Source organism: Larus michahellis, chromosome 19, assembly GCF_964199755.1.
Source record: "Larus michahellis chromosome 19, bLarMic1.1, whole genome shotgun sequence".
Lineage (NCBI taxonomy): Eukaryota > Metazoa > Chordata > Aves > Charadriiformes > Laridae > Larus > Larus michahellis.
This window is the reverse complement of record NC_133914.1, coordinates 1159963-1178581: the sequence shown is the minus strand read 5'-3', so window position 1 is coordinate 1178581 and position 18619 is coordinate 1159963. Positions and strand designations below refer to the sequence as shown.

The following is an 18619-nucleotide window of genomic DNA, read 5'->3' as shown; positions in this document are numbered from 1 at the left end:
GTCAGGTAGGAGATAAAACTTAGATTACTCACTTTACCCATATTTATGCAGTCTGTGCTTGAAAAACCCAGGGATGGAGACTGCACAAACGCTCTGGGCAGCCTTTCATCGCGTATGAGTGCTGCAGCCCCAGCCCGTCCTGCTGCTCCTCTGCCCAACTCACTCCACTTCATCGATTTTTTTCTTATGCCGTAGGGCGCAAAACTGCATACGATATTTCAGGTGGTGTCTAGTGGGTGTTGAGTAGAGGGGGGTAATCACCTCTCCGTCTGCTGGCTGTGCTCCTGTCCCGACAGCCCAGGGCACTGTCACCTGCCTTTGGTGCCAGGGGAGACGGCTGGCTCCTGCTCACCTCTCCTGCTGGCGTGGTGTGTCTCCGCTTTGGGTTTGGAGGGGACGTGTCCAGACACTGGACAGTGTAATTTCCCTCGGGGTTGTTATTGAATACGTGGCCACCCTCCTTTTGCAGTCTCCAGCTCAGGGAGGCACGTTGGCCTGAGCTAAACGGGAAGGTTTGAGATGATGTTCCAAAGGCAGCAGTGCTTGGAGTGCGGGCACCCGCTCCTTTCCCCGCCTCTATTGTGTTGGGGGGCTCAGTGGGTCCATCCGTTAGGGATTATTCCAGCATCCCAGCGGAATGGCAGCGCTTCGCTTCCAGCAGGTCTTGTGCAAGGCTGCACTCAGGTTTTGGGTATACAGCCCTGGGAACATCATTATATATGATGATATACAGAGACTATATTTTAAAAAAGAAATGCTCGGTGGTTCTCATCGCCCTCTACAACTGCCTGAGAGGAGGGGGTGGCCAGGGGGGGCCGGTCTCTTCTCCCAAGGAACAGGTGACAGGACAAGAGGAAACAGCCTCAAGTTGTGCCAGGGGAGGTTTAAACTGGGTGTTAGGAAAAATTTGTGCACTGAAAGTGTTATTAAGCATCGGAACAGGCTGCCCAGGGCAGTGGTTGAGGCACCATCCCCGGAGGTATTTAAAAGCCGGGCAGACACAGCGCGTGGAGATGTGGTTCTTGTCAGAGCCAGGCTGATGGTTGGACTAGCTGCTCTGAAAGGTCCCTTCCAGCCCAGGCAATTTGATGATTCTGAGAGAACAAACCTGCACAAAACTGGAAGACACGTCAGGGAAAAGCATCTCTCGGGCAAGGGCTTTCAGTTTTGAGTGAGGATGCCAAAAATTTGTTCTGCCCCATGCCCGTGTTTTGATTCCTGCCGTCGGAGCAGATGTCCGTTCAGGAGAGGCGTGCGCCAGCCAGGCTGCGGTGGGTCATGGGGATGGTGGCTGTTGTCTCGCCGGTGGTACCGTACCGAGGGCTTGGATTACTCATGTGCAGTCCCGCAGCAGCGCAGGCAGCCTTACAGGCGGGGTGCAGGCGCGGAACGGCAGCTCCCAGCTCCATTCAGCGCATCTAAAGGGAACGTTTCACTGGCAGGGAGGGAAGCAAGCGGGCTTCTGCGTTTGCGGTGTGCTAAAGATACGGGTGCGACAGGGCCAGGAGCCAGTCTGGTCTCGGTGCGGCTCCCGGGGGACCGGTTAATGCGTGGTGACGGTCTGGCCCTGCTCCGGCGCTGGCAGTGGCGGTGGTGAGATGATGAGGGACATGCTGGGACCGCTGTCTCTGTTCACGCAGTCTTCCCCGGGGCAATGCAAACGGAATTGTTTTCTTGCTGGACACCGTGTCTGACAATTGGTTCTGATGGCAAATCTCGCGTTTGTCTCTGAAGCCAACCAACGTTCTGTTTTATTTTTTTCCAAAGCAGCGAATAGGTTTGAAAGTGTGTTTCGTTTTGTAAAACGTCCACGGAAATGGTTTGGTTGCAGGCTGTGCGCTTTTAGGGGGCCAACTAGTGCTAAGCTTTCCAGGTTTTATTGGGTTTGCAGATTAAAACCTTGCATGTTAATGGATCCAGCAAGGTTGCAGCAACCGACGAGACTGGGGAGGGAGCGCGTGCCCCAGATGGCCCTCTGGGAGCTGCCGAAATGGATGTTGTTTTAGAAATTCTTCTGCTGCGACTCTGTTTCTTCTCCATTTCTGTTTCAATCAATAAGTTCTTTGAGGATCGTATCACCCGTTGCAACAGTCATGTTGCGGTTTTTCATGAGGCTTGGGATTATCGGGTTTCTTTGGTTTCTTTGCTGAGACAATTAATAGGTGGTGATTTTCAGGGCAGCTGGAAATAGTACATTTTTCGCTCTGCTCGTACAATTGGAATCTCACGGCTCTGAGCCCCGGGTTTTGTTGTTGGTTAGAGGTGCTGCAAGGAAGTTTTGAGAGATGAGCTAAAACACCAGAGATTGTTTCCTCCCCTTTCTGCCGCGCTGGGTTCCTCAAGCAAAGCTCTTATCTCTACGTGCTTGAAAGCCCAAAGCAGAGCAGGAACACGTTGGGACTGAGTGAAACTGTGCCCACTGATCTGAACGGGAAGTTATTTAAAGCTGTTTTCTCTCTTGTCTCTCTGAAGGTCAAGCGATACAGCCGTGTGTGGGGAGGGACTATGTATGTTCTTGCTGGGCAGCGTGAGTCGGGTTTCAGGAGGAGAGTCAGCATCTCCTCTCCCGTTTCTTTTTTTTTTTCTCATCGCCTTTCGGCTCAGCCTGCAGACTGGGGGGTTTAAGCCGAGCGTTAGCCCTTGCAGTGATGCAGAAGGTTATCTTTTAGTGGCAGCTGCCAGCGCCGAGGGCGAGGGAGGTGCTGGCAGGCGGCGGAGCCGCGGTGGGTGCAGACGCCGGCGCCCGCGTTATCTCCTTCGGCGTTGCAGGAGGAAGAGGGGGGAGCTTGTGTGTAAAGGAGAGCGCATCGCCCCCCACGCGACTCCGGGGCTTGTTAATTGGGTTTGCAGCAGGATATTCCCAGCTGTGAATGTAGCTCAGATGGAAGTGGGATTGAGTGAAATTGTCGTAGGCTGTTCTGCAGTATCAGCCGCGCTCACTGCTGCGTGTGTCTCGTGTAGAGTCAATCTGGAATTGAAAGCAGGCAGAATAGGTTATCGGAGGGTGAAACCATGCTGCTCCTGCCCAGAAAGGGACAAATCGCGTACAGTGCATACTGCACGCCCTTCGCACTGCCAGCGAGGGACAGCAGATAGTTCCCTCTTGCATCCTCTCCGCTCTCTAGAGGTGCTGCCTGGCCGGTGAAGGAGCAAACGCGTAACGGGAACAGGGATGGGGAGGGGTCGGGGTCGGGGCGGGTGGTTGGGTTTGTGAACCGTTGAGAAGGAGCCGGTTTTTGCTTCGCAGTGGACACGCTGTGGCAGCTGCAGCTCTTCCATCAAGTCATTAGGGTTCAGTCAAAAACAGTTTGGGCCACGAATCACAGAGTGATTTGTGATACCTTTGTACATCAACAAAAGCGTGTTCCAGGTGAGGTGAAGGCAGTAGACGTGAAAACCTCTGGATCCTGGACGTACCCCGTAACACAGGGGAATGCAGCGTGGTCGGGGGTGTCTTTGTGGGGAATCCAAAGGCCATGGGACTTCCCCCGTGCCTGTGGTGGAGGTTGTTGCTAAACAGGGGGCTGGGGTAAAATGAAGGAGAGCATTTCCACTCCTGTTGCCTCCAGCGCAGACCCCGTCCCCGCTCCCCGAGCTCTCATCTCGCTCTTGCCTTCGCAGCCGTCGGTCTGTCCAGCTGCCCGGAGCCCCCCGTGCCCGGGAACGGCCTGAAGATTGGCGAGCGCTATTTAGTGAACGATGTCGTCTCCTTCCAGTGCGAGCCGGGCTACGCGCTTCAGGTACCGAGCATTTTCCAACAAAAAGGATGAGAACGAATGCCTGGGATACAGGGAGACCCTCCAAACCCTCTGTCTTGTTTTCCCCTCCTCCAGGGCCACTCTCACATCTCCTGCATGCCCGGCACCGTCCGCCGCTGGAATTACCCACCGCCGCTTTGCATCGGTAGGACTCTTGTTCTTTCGTTCCTAGCAGATATTTATAACGCTTTTCTGAAAAAAAAAAGGAAAAGCTATGAGTTAGAGAAATGCAGGTTTGCTGGAAGTGAGATAGTGTATGGAAGAACCTTCATTTGTCGCGGGGGAAATGTCAACAAAAAAGTCCCTGTGGGCTGCCCAGAGTGCTCTGTCTGGAACGGGTGGGAGGCAGCTGGCTGCCCGTGGCACCCCCTGAGGAGCTGGGCTGAGCCTGCTCCGTGTTCCAGCCCTTCGGAGAAAAGAACCGGGCAGGCGATTTCCACCCTGAAAGAAGTGAGCCCTCGGAGAAGAGGCACGGAGGTGAAGGGAATTTGCTGGAGTTCTTGAATTATTTTCAATACTTTGCTTTTAGCAAATCTAGATGTTTAATATTCATATTGCACATTTTACAGCTTTGAGAGAGACATTTATGCATTTAATAGCTTTAGTTAACAGTTATTTCAGGCTCCTGCTGTTCTAGCTTACATCATTTTGCTTTAAAGCAATTATAAGAGCTAACAGTTCTTTTATCCGATGATCTGCAGGCCAGGAGTAAATGCAGAGACATTTACAGCAGAATGACTGAGCTAAAGGACGCGTACCCATGGGAGTTGCTCTGGGAGAAATCAGAAGCCCTTCAGCTCAGCATTAGAGTTAGTTGGGGGATCCCAGCCTGGAGGAGGATCCCAGTATCTGGCTGGAGACCAGATGAGAAACTACAAGTTTCGGGTTTCCTTCTTTTAATCGGCATCGATCACCCGGTTGGGTAGGATTGTGCCTGGTTGGGCTGTGCGGGCTAGGCACTGTCCCGGTGCGAACACCACGCAATTTAATTCAGATTGTCTGGTTTTGGACAGTCACGACCAAGTGCAGTGGTACAAACCCCCATTGCCTGTCTGTTCGTGTTCCTCAGCTCGCGTCACACTTGACTGAAAAAGGTCACCCAACTCGAGAGGCGTAAACACGTCTCTGCAGCCAAGCGCAGATCATCACGAGTGACCTTTGTCTTTTGTGGGGCTGCCGTAGCGCCCCGTGGTGACGGTCCTGCGGCTCGTTGTCCTGTGCCAGTCGCGCACTGATGTGTCCAAACCCTGTCCAGGGCACCTCGGCCGCACGGAGCCCAGGCGCTGGTCGTTCCCCTGCTCAGAGAACAGCTTGCTTCCCTGGCGAAGCGTGCTGATTTTCTTTTGGTCCACTTCACCCAGATGCTTGACTTCTAAATAATTTAGAAGTATTTCTATTAAAGAGCCATTAAGAGGAAAAAGAAAGAGAAATCTTCTGGGAGAAACCTTGTTAGTAGCAAGTGCACACGTAATGAGCTGTTGGACAAAGGGGATCTGTACCTTCACTGTCAGAACGTGTTAGGAGTACACCTGGGTGTGCGGCTGGGTGGCATTACTGTAACAAGGTAGAGGTCACGCAGATAAGCATGAGAAGATGCTCTCTGTCGTTAAATTTCATGTGCTGTCTTTTGTAAACATATTTTGTGCTGTCATCTGTGGATCGCTTCTTGGTAGGGAATTTGCTTCACTCAGCGTGCAAACACTCTGTTCTATATTTATCAGTAATTGCCCAGAGATTGACAAGTATAGCAGTCCAGGTAGATCAGTTAACCAGAAAAAGAAGCAGTGGTAACTGGAGTCAAAATGAGATCAGTCTGTTTCTTCACAGTGATTTTTTTTTTTTTTTGGGTGGTTAAAAATTCAAACAAGTTCTGCGTGCGCGATGTGCACTGTTGCAATGTCCAAGGACGGAGCACAGCGCCTGTCTCTCCTCTCACGGCTCAGATCTGTCTCCCCCACTGTGATAGGCAAAACTGCATCTCTGGGCCCAGGCTTTTATCTCCAGAGGGCAGGAGAAAGGCACATGCATTAGTAATGCGGCCACGCAGTGCCTGGCAAACTTTGGGCTGGTTCCGTAGCAGGCTTTCCTTCTTCTCTTCTTTGTTTTTAATTTCGTTATTTCCCACACAGCTGGTTGGCCATCGCCATCATCCAGAGAGACCCATAAGTCACCCTGACCATTGACACTCTTGATTTTGCAGCCCAGTGTGGAGGAACAGCAGAAGAGATGGAAGGAGTGCTCCTGAGCCCAGGGTTCCCAGGGAATTATCCAAGCAACCTGGACTGCACATGGAGGATATTGCTGCCAGTGGGCTTTGGTGAGGCGGCCAGTTTTGGTTTGGTGCTGTCACAAAAGAGAGGATAGGAAGATACCGTCCCTGTTCAGGCAGTGCTGGACGCATCGCTTGCCAGGATGAGTTACAGAAACTCTGTTGTTTGACCTCCCGATTACACTTTCCATTAAAGATGCATTTATATGGTGCTATGAAATGAGAAATACTTTTTCAGAAGGTCACCGTGGAGTGTATCAGGCTGATAGGAGTTTGTGGGGACGCCTGTGAATGAGCTGTAACGTCCTCCCGTAGAGTGTCTGTACTTCCCCATCTTAACTACTCGTGTCTCGAATAGCCTTAAAACATCTCCAGTTGCATCACCCGTTGTAAGTGTAACGAGCGACCAGAGCTTGTGTTGGGTCATGTCCTACCTCGGCTAGAGTTCATGCAGGCATCAGCACATTCAAAATCAGGATTTCGCCAGCCCTTAGGAAGAGAGGGATTTGCCCGCCTCCAGCCCAGCTCTTCCCCAGGCCAGCCCAGCAGGCGCCCCATCGCCCGGAGGAGGAAGTATCTTCTGCCTGGAGGAAGCGCTGACTCTCCGGGTTTCCTGAATTACCTCTCCCCCGGCTCAGTGTGGCTGCCGTGAGCCACTGCCGGCTCTGTGTCCTGCCGGCTCTGTGTCCTGCCGGCTCTGCTCAGGCAAGCGAGGGGAGCTCTGGGGAGCTCTGGGTTTGCTTTCCTGATGTCTCTGATGCCAGGCGGAGGGAGAGGAGTGCCCAAAAATACGGGCATTGATAGCCTGAGCTTGTCTGAAACTAGATACCTACAGGCACCCCCTGCCTCCGACACGGTAAATGTACTCCTGCTGATTGACCGGGCCATACTGGGCATCACTGGGAGAGCGGTGCTGATGTGCTAAGGCTTGGGCATAGTTTTAGGGTCAGACTGTTCATTCCTCCTCTCCAGGTGCTCACATCCAGTTCCTGAACTTTTCCACTGAGCCAAACCACGACTTTGTGGAAATCCGCAATGGGCCGTACGACACCAGTAACGTCATTGGGCGGTTCAGCGGCACCGAAATCCCGGGCTCCCTCCTGTCGACATCCCATGAAACCACCGTGTACTTCCACAGCGACCACTCGCAGAACAAGCCAGGCTTCAAGCTGGAATACCAAGGTAAGGAGGCCACCGAGCGAGCGGCAGTGGGACAGTCCTGTCCCCGGGTGCTAATGGCGAGGGCGGAGGAGGGAGGGTAGACGGCACGGTTGTTGCTTTTCTGTTGAATTAATTTCATGAGGGCTTAATCCAAATGAGTGGAAAGGTGTTACATGAAGGCCATGCTTAATCCTAATAACTGGGATCTGTTCACCCGGACTTACGCCTACGGCAAATAAATGTTCCTAGAGTGCTCTGTGACAGTGAAATGCCTTAGAATTAATTCCAGCTGGATTCACTTAGATCTTGGCTCTGTCGACTTTCATGTGCAGAGGAGAGTCCTCAGCAGCCATGAGGACATGCTCGGGAATTTTGCAGCTGCTTTTCGTTCTCAGCTGAATCATAGAATCATAGAATCATAGAATTGTTGAGGTTGGAAGGGACCTTTAAGATCATCGAGTCCAACCTTTAGCCTACCCTGACAAGAGCCACTTCTAAACCATGTCCCTCAGTGCCCCATCTACCCTTTTTTTAAACACCTCCAGGGATGGTGAATCCACCACCTCCCTGGGCAGCCTATTCCAATGTTTAATAACCCTTTCAGTGAAAAAATGTCTCCTAATATCTAATCTAAACCTCCCCTGACGTAACTTGAACCCGTTTCCCCTCGTCCTATCACTTGTCACCAGGGAGAAGAGGTCAGCCCCCATCTCTCTACAACCTCCTTTCAGGTAGTTGTAGAGGGTGATAAGGTCTCCCCTCAGCCTCCTCTTTTCCAGGCTAAACAACCCCAGCTGAAGTCCAAATGCATCCTCAGCTGCAGCCTGGCCTTGTGCTGGGGCACAAAGATGACAGGGGAATGGAGGTGCCTACCGTCTTGCCCAGCTTGAGTCCTCCGGCAGCTCCCCAGTTGGGGATGTGATGTTCTCTGGGCAGCAGCCGTCCCCGTCTCTGGAAATGCTCCTGCTCTTAGGGGTCATGCTGCTCTTTTAGGGTGCTGGGCTGGGGCTGCCTTTGCCCTGTTGGAAGAGACCATGAACTTCTAGCTCTGCTCAATCCACAGCTCCACCTCGATGGGTGCTTTTGCAAAACCTTTTGGTCTTCGTTGTCCACCTGTCCTTGGCACATGGGAATAGGAGGGGGCAAAGGATGCCCAGGGCAGGTCGTGTACTTCAGATGGAATACAGTTGTGATGGGGTTTGCTGCGCAGCAGCGGGGAGCCGAGCGGTCCAGCTACTGCCTGGGAGAGAGCCGTGAGGAGTGGGAGAGATGGAGCATGTGTCTCCAGCCGTGTGATACAGCCAAGGACTGACAAAGGGCTGACTCCCAGAAATAGCAATAAAAGCCGCTACTCATACTTAATTGAAAACATTAATTTTGTCTTGGCTGTCCTGTTCATGCACCATATAATTCATGCGCTACTGCACAATTTAGGAAGGAATGTGCTCTCTGAGGCACTCTGGGTAATCTCATGGAAATTGCTATGCAAATTAGCTCTAGCAAGGCTGACCAATAATTTATAATGCCAGGTGGAACATGTTAACCAATTGACTTGCATTCGTCATCAGGGTTGTCCACGTTTTGTCGAAAAACAAGGCAGATTTCCCAATTGGAAGTGAAGTGCGGGGTGAGTCTGTGAATCCCGGCTCCGGCGGAGCAGGGCAGACCCCGGGGCTCACGGCTGAAAGCGGGACGTTCCCCCGGCTCTATGCAGATGTGTGCAGGGTTCATTAAAGTTTATCTCCTTCAATTAAGTCATTGTATGAGGAGGAAGTAGCCAAGCAGCACGGACAGTGTACTGTTCCTGCTTTTGTGAGAAAATATGAACTATGAAACTTTCCTCCTTATTTTTTTTATCTTTTTTTCAGCCTACGAGCTGCAGGAATGCCCTGACCCTGAACCTTTTGCTAATGGTGTTGTAAGAGGAGCTGGTTACAACGTTGGCCAGTCCATCTCCTTTGAGTGCCTGCCTGGCTACCAGCTGATCGGCCACCCCGTCCTGACCTGCCAGCACGGCACCAACAGGAACTGGGACCACCCGTTGCCCAGGTGTGAAGGTATGGCTTTGGGGTCGCCCTGAGAGCACCCGGACGGGCATTTCTGGGGAGAGAAACGGCTTCGGCTCTCTGTTCTTGGCCTCCTCTTGCATCATTGTTTTGTAATTGGGGTGAAAGTTTCTCTGGAAACGAAAGCGTCACTGGAGGCGGAAGCATGTTCTCCATGAGTTGATGTTGAACATATTTCAGCCTAGTCAAAGTGAACATCTTGAACAGTTCAAAACCAAGGTGCATCTTTTGAGATGGTGCGTTTGAGTCTCGTGCTGTGGGCGAGGACAGTCTCTAGCTGTCAGTCTCGCCGCTGGTGCCGGCGGGAGCTGCGCTTTCAGAAGGAAGCACTCCAGGGTGATTGCAGTGCGCGTTCTTGTCTGCTTTATTTCTTCAGCAATGTTCAGCTTCCGTTGATTTAGCATTGGCAAATAAAAACAGTCCCTGGTAAAAGACCCCTGCAGCTCTGGAGGCTCTTAGTGTGGGAAGATGTGTCGCGGTCTAGTCTCCTTAGTGTGGCAATGACGGCATCTGCAAAATGATCCGGATGGGAGTTCTTCAGTGAGCTTGACCGTGGTCTCCCTTCTGAAGACCATGTATGCTGGGAGGGCCCTGCAGGCTGAAGGAGTGGATCTGTGTTCTAGGCATCGAAGCTCAAATGTCCAAATTTGCTTTTCAGCCCCCAACAGGGCAGTTGCAGCCTTTCATCCTGTGCGCCAGTGGACTGAGTTGTGTGTGGTTTACTTTAGAAGGCTTTCATACGAACCCCTAAGAAGTTCAGAGGAGCTTATTGAAGCTTTCCCACCACATTTCCCAGGAGCGCTGACCTTTATCCCAGCCTCTTTGCAGCAGTTGGTCTGCAAGAGCCGCGCGCTGGGCAGAGAGAGGGAGAGGTGGTATTTTTCCTCTTTTAAGTCCTTGAACCCCAGAGAACGCAAAGTACACAGAACCGAATCCTCAGCTGCTCTTCCCCTGGCCCCAGCAATGCACCAGGGACGTGTGTTAGCTGAGACACCGTCCCGCGCTCGCTGGGTGCTGCTCGCGGGGTGAGGGGCTGGGGGCAGCGGGATCACGCCCTTACCTGCCTCCGGCGTCAGCTCTGCCAGCTACAGCCATCCAATTCTTCCTTCCTTACGGTGTTTTTGAAGTAGCTTTCTTGCTCTTCAGCACTTCTGATAGCACAGAGGGACGAGGGGTTAGGTATGTTTTGGACCATTTGCTTTTTTTCTCTGTGTGCGCATCTGGTGGGCTGTTAGTGCTCTTACAGTCAATGCAGAACTTTCCTTTTCTAGCTGTTTCCGTAAATGGTCCATTTTTGCATAGCAGCAAGCAGTGAGGACTCTGCCTTAGGCTAACCACCTCACCTTTCCCGCACAGGTCACAGCTGAAAGCCCTTTTAATTAAAAGAGAAGCTGTAATTCTAAAATAAATGCACAGAAACCGAGGTTTCCAGCACCACTCCAGGGAGATCTTCTGGTGATCAGCAGGCTGCCTGCTGCTTTGCAGGGCAGAAAGGAACTTGGCCCCCAAGGTTCCTTGGGTGTTTGTTTCAGAAAATGAGTGTATGGAGTTACAGAAATACACATGCTTTTTCTCAGCGTGACAGACCCCGTGAATAAGCGGAGCAGAACCAGGCAGGGAATAATATGGAGCCTGGCTCTAACCTCACATCTGGAGCACCAAGTCAGGGCCGGGGTGGTAGAAGTCTGTGGAGCTACGAAGAAGAGTGAGTGTGCAGCACTGAGCCCGAATTCCTAAGGTGTGTCGGGAGGGAGAACGCGTTAGCCAACGCCAAGGGCTGGGTTAACGCAGCTATGTGGCTGCTGGAGCGGAGCTGGCTCAGGCGCGTGACGCTGTCTGCACCTACCCCCGTGCCTTCGGCTGTGGCGGGTTGCCAGGATCACGCTGCAGATGTTGCTGTGGTTTGGTTTGTTGCCGGGGAGGTGCAGAAGCTGACGCTGGTACATGGGACTGTCAGACCTAGGGACCCGCTGTGGCCCTCCCGCGGTGCCTTCAGCAGGGCGTCATCTTCCTCCCCCTCTCCTCTGCTGCCCGGGCTGTTTCTGAGTGTCTCTCTTCAGTTTGCCAGTTCCTTTGGAGCTGGAAGATACCTGGCGCGATAGAGCTGTCGGCTTGATTAATGAATTGGATGGTGCTGTCACACAAATCATCGTTTCCCCCCTGCTCAGATGTGCTCTGTGAAAAGCCAGCTGCTCGGTGGTTCTGGTCCAGGCCACGCTGGAGGAACAAGTGGAGAGATTTGCCCACTGGTGGGATCTCGGCAGGAGCTGTATTTTCCATGCATGGGTGCAGACAGCTGGTGGAGCCCAAAGACTCCTACGAGGGCATAAGATAGAGTTTATTTGCACACCTGGCTATCACATCTGTACAAAACACCCTGGCAGTCTCCTTTCAGCTCCAAAGCACTTACATTTATTGTAATGGAATTAAGTTGAAAATATTAGATGTAGTTGTGACAGATAGGAATTATTCAAGGTTCGGGGCTGGATCCTCCAGAATTGCTATCCTTTTATCAAAAAAAAAAAAAAAAAAAAAAAAAAAAAAGGAAAGAAAAATGGGAAATAGGGGATCTTTAAGAGTTACTGTTTTGGGGGATATCTCTGCATTAGGTTTGTGTTTCTGTCTGATTGCCTGCAGTGCCTTGTGGGGGGAACGTCACCACCCAGAATGGTACGGTTTACTCTCCCGGCTTCCCCAACCAGTACCCCAATTCCCAGGACTGCACTTGGCTTCTGACAGTGCCGGTGGGATATGGAATCCATCTCAACTTCACTCTGCTGCAAACGGAGCCCTACAACGATTTCATCACCGTTTGGTGGGTACAGCAAAGGTGTGGGGAGCGACTGGAGTCGCTCCTAAGGCTCCGTTTCAGAAAGATGCTCTGCTGATAAATAGAGCGCCCATTGCCCGGGGGCGTGGGTAGTGCTGTGTCTGAGGGCGTGAGGAAGTATCCTCTGGGGACACGGGGATGAGGGTTTGGAATTTTTTTCACTCCGGGTGCCTTTAGATTAACGACCACGTGCTGCAAGGGGCTAGCAAAATGGACGAGGTGACTGTCTCCAAACACAGTTAATTTTGACAGACGGAGGCAAGGACGGCAGGGGCCGTGAAGGGGACGCTCACTGGGTGACGGGGCTGCTCGTGCCACGTGAGGGAAATGTCGTCCTTTGGGCTAGCGGGGAGTCTGTACAGGAACCCTTGGCTTTCCTGGTGCCTTTGCCTCGGTGTTGTGCAGCTCACAAGGAGCAGTCCCGCCCGTGGCCGTACAGCAGCACCTGTTAAACCTTATAGGTCTTTTTTGCCCTTAATTGCTGCGATCCTGGGCAGTTAGAAATGAAGCACGTCAGCCCCCGCGGTGCCTGGGCTGAGCAGGCACGGTCCGGCTGCTTTGCCGCGGTTGCCACGAGTCGGGGTTGAGCTGCCGGGGGGCAGCCAGCGGGTCCCCGGCTGTGGCGGGAGGGCGTTCGGCGGCACGGCCCCCTCATCCTGCTGGATGCTTTCATCAGGCCATCCCTTCATCCCGAAATACTCTGCGGAAAGGAATGAGGAAACATCTCCTGGGAAGCCTGAGGGGCTTTACAGAGGAGACTTTATGAATGGTAAACAGGGTCTTTATCTCAAGCTAAATTTAGTTGAAATGAATCTTGTTCGGACTCGCATAATAGGAATTGCCTTTCGCTTCTGATTTCTCTGATAGACATTTTCTGGGGCTCTTTTTTATTCCTTTTGTACTTTATCTATGGCTACCTGCCTATGGATAGAGGCTGAATGAAGAAAAAAAACGCTGGTAAACTGTTTACCAATGTCCTCTTTCGGTTTTTCCTTCCCGATCAGGGCTGCGCAGCCCCGCAGTCCAGGCTGACCTCCCAGACGGCAAAGGCAATGCTGGGATGGCGTTAGGAACCGGCTGTGACTCCCAGCTGCCTTTTAAATAGCAGCAACTGGGAGCTGTGACCTTTGATGTAAAATGGGCACAACTCTGCTGCGGTTAATGAGGTGGCACTGATTTCTTCACCCCGGGAGCCTCACAGGCTGGGATCTTCCTTTCCTATTTGGAGAAAGGAAGAGAAATGGCATATTATCAACCTCAGTCAGCGCAGGGAGCACACGCAGCTGCGCTGGCTGAAGAGCTTGTGGCCAAATTCTCGAGCTTGTAGCACTCAATCAGTGCCTGACTTTCAGAATAGCTCAGCGTCTGCTGTGCAACCAGGGAGTGAAGCTCCATTGGAAAACTGGCCCTAATTCTTCAAGTTCTGAGGTTAAAAGTGAAGTTCATGCTTGTAATTGTCTAGCGGGTGAGCACTGCCCTGCCAGAGGAGATTATTCTGGGTATAGTGGAGTGGGGAGGGGGACTGGGAGTCCGGGTCAGCTGCCCAGGGAGCTGCTGAGACTGTAACACAGATGTAGAAAAGGGAGGACGAGGAAGGAAGAGCATGGAGGAGTTTCTGTGCGTGCAGTGTAGGAGGTTGGTCGTTGTCTGGGATTAAAGACCTGTAATAATGCTCTTTTCTTTTGTTTCTGACATATGATTTTAGGGATGGTCCACAGCAAACGGCCCCACAGCTCGGTGTGTTCACTGGCAACTCTGCTAAGAAATCAGCCCAAAGCTCTTCTAATCAGGTCCTGATGAAATTCCACAGTGATGCAGCCAACGGAGGGATTTTTGCCATTTATTTCTACGGTCTGTATTGCTTACTGAGCAGCTCGTGCCTTATACCTGCCTACGGGGTGTGTCGGGGCGTGGATCGGTTGTGGTTTGTTGTGGGGAGGACTAGTTCTGGGGAAGGGAAGATGTGGAAAAAAAACCCCACACTTTTGCCTGAAATCTTCCACAAAGGGCCCAGTTTTCACAGGTTTGAGATGGAAGGTCCCTTATGCAATCGAGCCCCGGCAAGTGGTCACGGAGTCTGTGCGGATGTGGAAATCCATCCGTAACGCCGTGACAATTCAAGCACAGATCAAGTGCCTGTGAACCAAGAGCCACGCCAACCCCGCGCCTCTCTCAAGGTGATGCCTGTAAATATCGTCCTCTCCGTGGCAGATCCTGTTATGGGTGGCTCTCCTTTGTTTGCCAGAACTCTCCTTCCCTGCAGTGTCGGCTGGATGCAGAATTGTCTTTCCAGTGCTATGCTAAACCAGTTGGGTCAACTTGGTGGCCTGTTCTAAATGGCAGCTGTGTTCCAGCTGAGAGGAAACGTATGAAATTCAACAAGGGCAAGCGCAGGGTGCTGCACCTGGGGAGGAATAACCCCCTGCACCAGGACAGGTTGGGGTGACCTGCTGGAGAGCAGCTCGGTGGAAAGAGACCTGGGAGTCCTGGGGGACAACGGGATGCCCATGAGCCAGCAATGCGCCGTTGTGGCCAAGAAGTCCAATGGCATCCTGGGGTGCATCAAGAAGAGCGTGGCCAGCAGGTGGAGGGAGGTCATCCTCCCCCTCTGCTCTGCCCTGGGGAGGCCACATCTGGAGTACTGGGTCCAGTGCTGGGCTCCCCGGGTCAAGGAACTGCTGGAGAGGGGACAGCCAAGGGGCTGCCAAGATGCTGAGGGGACTGGAACACCTCTCTGATGAAGAAAGGCTGAGGGATTTGAGTCTCTTCAGTCTGGAAAAAAGATGACTGAGGGGGGATCTTATCAACGCTTCTAAATACTGAAAGGGGGGGTGTCAGGAGGATGGGGCCAGGCTCTTCTCAGTGGTGCCCGGGGACAGGACAAGGGGTAACAGGCACAAACTGGACCATGGGAAGTTCCACCTCAACACGAGGAGGAACTTCTTTACTTTGAGGGTGGCAGAGCCCTGGGGCAGGCTGCCCAGAGAGGTGGGGGAGTCTCCGTCTCTGGAGACATCCCAACACCGCCTGGAGGCATTCCTGTGCCACCTGCTCTGGGTGACCCTGCTCTGGCAGGGGGCTGGACGGGATGATCTCCAGAGGGCCCTTCCCACCCCCACCATTCCGTGATTCTGTGACTTTGTTTCTCTGGGGAGGAAAAGAGTTCTGCAAATCCCTGAATTACTTGGGGATTCTTCGGTGTGAGTGCAGCTCACACTAGAGAGATGTTGGGTATTACATTGAAATGAGAGCATTTGCTTTCCACCACTAAACAAGAGCCCAACTTTAAATTGGATTAGCTAACAAGTTCCTACGGCAGTGCTGGGATTTTGGAAAGCGCGAATGGAGACCTCCCCTCGCTTCGGTAATTTGCTGGCAACGATGTCAACAAAGTCTTACATGAATTACACGATGAATCTGTGCAGAATGTCTTAGCTTCTGTTCGGTTCTGAAAGGCAAGTGTTATACGGACAGGCTGAATTTAAAGAATGTTTGCTAGGCTTCGGAGGGAATTGGTTTACTGCTGCAAAACACTGTAAGATTTATATTACTAGACAATGGCGCTTATATAACGGTTATGCAAAAAATTATGGTTTAGGCAGTTTGGCTCAGAAATGAGCAATGTGTAAACACTGCTGCAGTTCAGCAAATGCTTCCTTTTGTAATATGAATTAGACACTATCATTGCTGTGGTGGAGCCCGCCAGCATATGTTGCCATCCTCTAATCTTGATGGCACTTTATGCTGAGGTTTCTTTAGCTTGTGGTTTACGTGGGGTCTAAAGCCAGTCGCAGGCACGATGAGAGGTCTGGGGTCGGTGCTGGTACGGATCGGCGGAGCCCAGCAGTGATTTGTAACCTGATAACCAGCTGGGCACTCCCGCAACTGCTCAGCCTTTTGTTAAAGTGTCACTTACTGGCTTATTGCTCCCTGTGTACGTGGGACTTTCGTATAAAGCCTAACCCCAAAGATTTAAGTGATTGAGGCAGTTGCTTCCGGGGTGGGATTCTTCTCTTTCCCCGGCTCTGGGTCTGCGCCTGGTGCCACGCGCACCGGGAGAGGGGCAGGAGGAAGGGGGGGAATTTTCACACCGGGCTCAGGCAGCGCAGTCAGCTAAATCTTTGGTATCGCCCTTGGGGTGTATCTGCAGGAAATGCAATTTCCTCAGGATCTACAGCAATGTATATTTTCATTTCTGCGTCTGCATGCTGGCAGATCTAGGACATAGGAGACGTCCTCCTTCAGCTTTAAATTGTCTTTTCCCGTCCAGTGACGATCAGCACCGTGTCGGAGAACCGTTGCCCTTTTAAATGCCTGCAAAGGAAGGTTTCTGTAGGGTGGAGGAAGGGAAACAAAAGAATGATTCGCAGAGCTTAAAGATTCAATAGCATCCCTTGAAAAATGATGATGTTGCACCTATTATTAAACGGGTTAGTTCGGGTGCCAGCGCGAAGTGATGTGTGAGCGCGATGGGAGAGGGTTTTATGGCACAGTAACTCAAGGGGGTCCCAGTGTGGTTTCAAGGACGGGACTCTGTTTTGTCCTGCTGAGAATGAATGGATGTGCTGTTGAAAGGAGCTTTGCCGGTGCTGTATCACCCATATGCTGAAGCCATCTTAATCACACCTCTGTATTGAAATATGGCCCGTTAAGGAGTGGAGATTAATGCCGTAAATGCTGGGTTATCTTTCCACTTCAATAGATGCTGTCAAGCACTTTTAGAATAGCATTTAATTTAAATTTTTGTTACGGTTTCCTTTCCTTCTTTCCCCCAGTGTCAAACATCTGCTTAAAAGGTTGCACGTAAGTGTGTTCCCTCCTGGGATGGCTCTTTGCTGGGTAGCAGAAGGGTTCTCCCCGCTGCCTGCCCTCTCCCATCCCGCCTGCGGGCTCCCCCAGCTCATCCCTTCTCTGTGCTCCCGTGCTGGGTTGCAAAGGAGGGGCTGAGCGTCCGAATTGCAGAGCTGGCACTTCTCTTTGGCCTCCCGAGGTTGAGTTCAGCCCGCTGCAGTAGCATGTGTTTGTCTTTCCCTCCACCTTGCACACATGAGATACGTCAGCCCATCCCTCGTGGGATACCAGAACCAGATAACCAGAAGCGGCTCTGTTCCCCAAACCTCCAAACATCACATTTTTCCAGGTGTCTTTTGGGGAAGGTATTATCCTACCCCAGGTTAGAGCGTAGGGAAGTTGGGGTGAGACGGTGGGGCATCTACTTCTGCACATGTGTATTTAATCATCACCATAAGCCTCATTAAAGTTGCTGCCAGGACTGCCAGCCTTGCCGTGGTGTGAAGGGTTCGACAACGTGGGGTCAGTAAGAATTAATATTCAGTGGCAGCTTGAGCTCCAGTATCTTAAATTAAAGGGCTGATATATATTTCAGAGGAAGTTACGCTTGTCCAGGGTCAGGTGCGGGGAGAGCAAAGATGCAGAGAAGTGCTGAGCAAATAGCAGAAAATGTCTTTCATTAATATTCATTTGGTTCCCACTACCATCTTTTCAATTTAGCCGTGCTCACAGCTCTTGTATGTTTATTTTCGTAAGCAGCACAGTGCTCGGGCCTTATGCACCCGCATGCTTGTGAGCAGGGCCTTTGTTTTGCTCGGTGTTAGCTGACCTTCAATTTTTGGTGGAAAATTTGCTGTTTGCAATGTATTTGGTCAGGTGCATGAGCCATAAGGAGTTGTTTCTGCTCCTCAACTGGGTGCCTTCTTCCCGTTCAGCCACATGGCGCCCCTGAAAAAACGCCTAATTGGGCAAAAAGTACAAGGTCTGCCCTGTTTTGCCTGCTGTGAGGCACTGACATCACCCTGGCATAGGTTGCTTTGAGAACTGCAAGCTGCGTGTAGGATTTGCAGTTGAAAACAGTAGCACTCCTGGAATTATTTGCAGAAGAAATTAATGCATAAAATTCCAAGTTAAAAATAAACCGCTGAGTTTTGCGATCTCTGTTCAAGGATAGGCAGTAAGGATGAAATTCTCTGAATAATTATTGTCGTTTACTCGGTGCTGGAGCAGTCTGAGACTCTCTCTCTGCTGCGACTGACCTAATTCCACTGAGGTCACCCAGATCTTCTCCCTTAGTATCCCAAGAGGTGCTGGTCGTGTTGCCTCACGTCGGCACCCGTCGGTCATTGCTCAGTGTTCGTCCCAGTGGATTAACGCTGCAGGGTGCCGGCCTCGCCACAGACTGACAAAAATCTGTTTCTGATTAAGTGTCAGAAACTGGAGAGAGCTGCTTTGGGGCACAAGTACCTGGAGCCATCTCCGTAGGGTTTGGAGGGGGAAAGGGCTGGTTGTGCTTTTGCCAGTTCCTTCTACGTGTGGGGAGGGAGGATGTGCTCCGACGCCTGCTGTGCTTAGCTCCGAGATGCCGCGGCTGCCTTCACCCCCAGCTTAACGTCTGCCGCTCTTCCTTTGCTCTCTTCCAGCCTACCAGCTCTTCAGATGTCAGCCGCCGACCATCGTTCCCAACGCAGAAATCATCACCGAGAACGAAGAATTTAACATAGGTATCCTCTCCCGGTCCTCT

The 18619-nt window shown here is 51.8% G+C and overlaps 1 protein-coding gene across 1 annotated transcript in view; it reads left to right on the top strand.

The window, feature by feature from the left end:
• Positions 1–18619, top strand: part of CSMD2 (CUB and Sushi multiple domains 2) — a 336176-nt gene that overhangs the window by 272399 nt on the left and 45158 nt on the right. The window contains exons 39-46 of the mRNA XM_074562714.1: positions 3622–3740; positions 3834–3903; positions 5959–6075; positions 7000–7209; positions 9057–9245; positions 11892–12069; positions 13790–13935; positions 18519–18599. Of these exons, the coding sequence (XP_074418815.1) occupies positions 3622–3740; positions 3834–3903; positions 5959–6075; positions 7000–7209; positions 9057–9245; positions 11892–12069; positions 13790–13935; positions 18519–18599 (1110 nt within the window). The remainder of the gene's footprint in view (positions 1–3621; positions 3741–3833; positions 3904–5958; positions 6076–6999; positions 7210–9056; positions 9246–11891; positions 12070–13789; positions 13936–18518; positions 18600–18619) is intronic.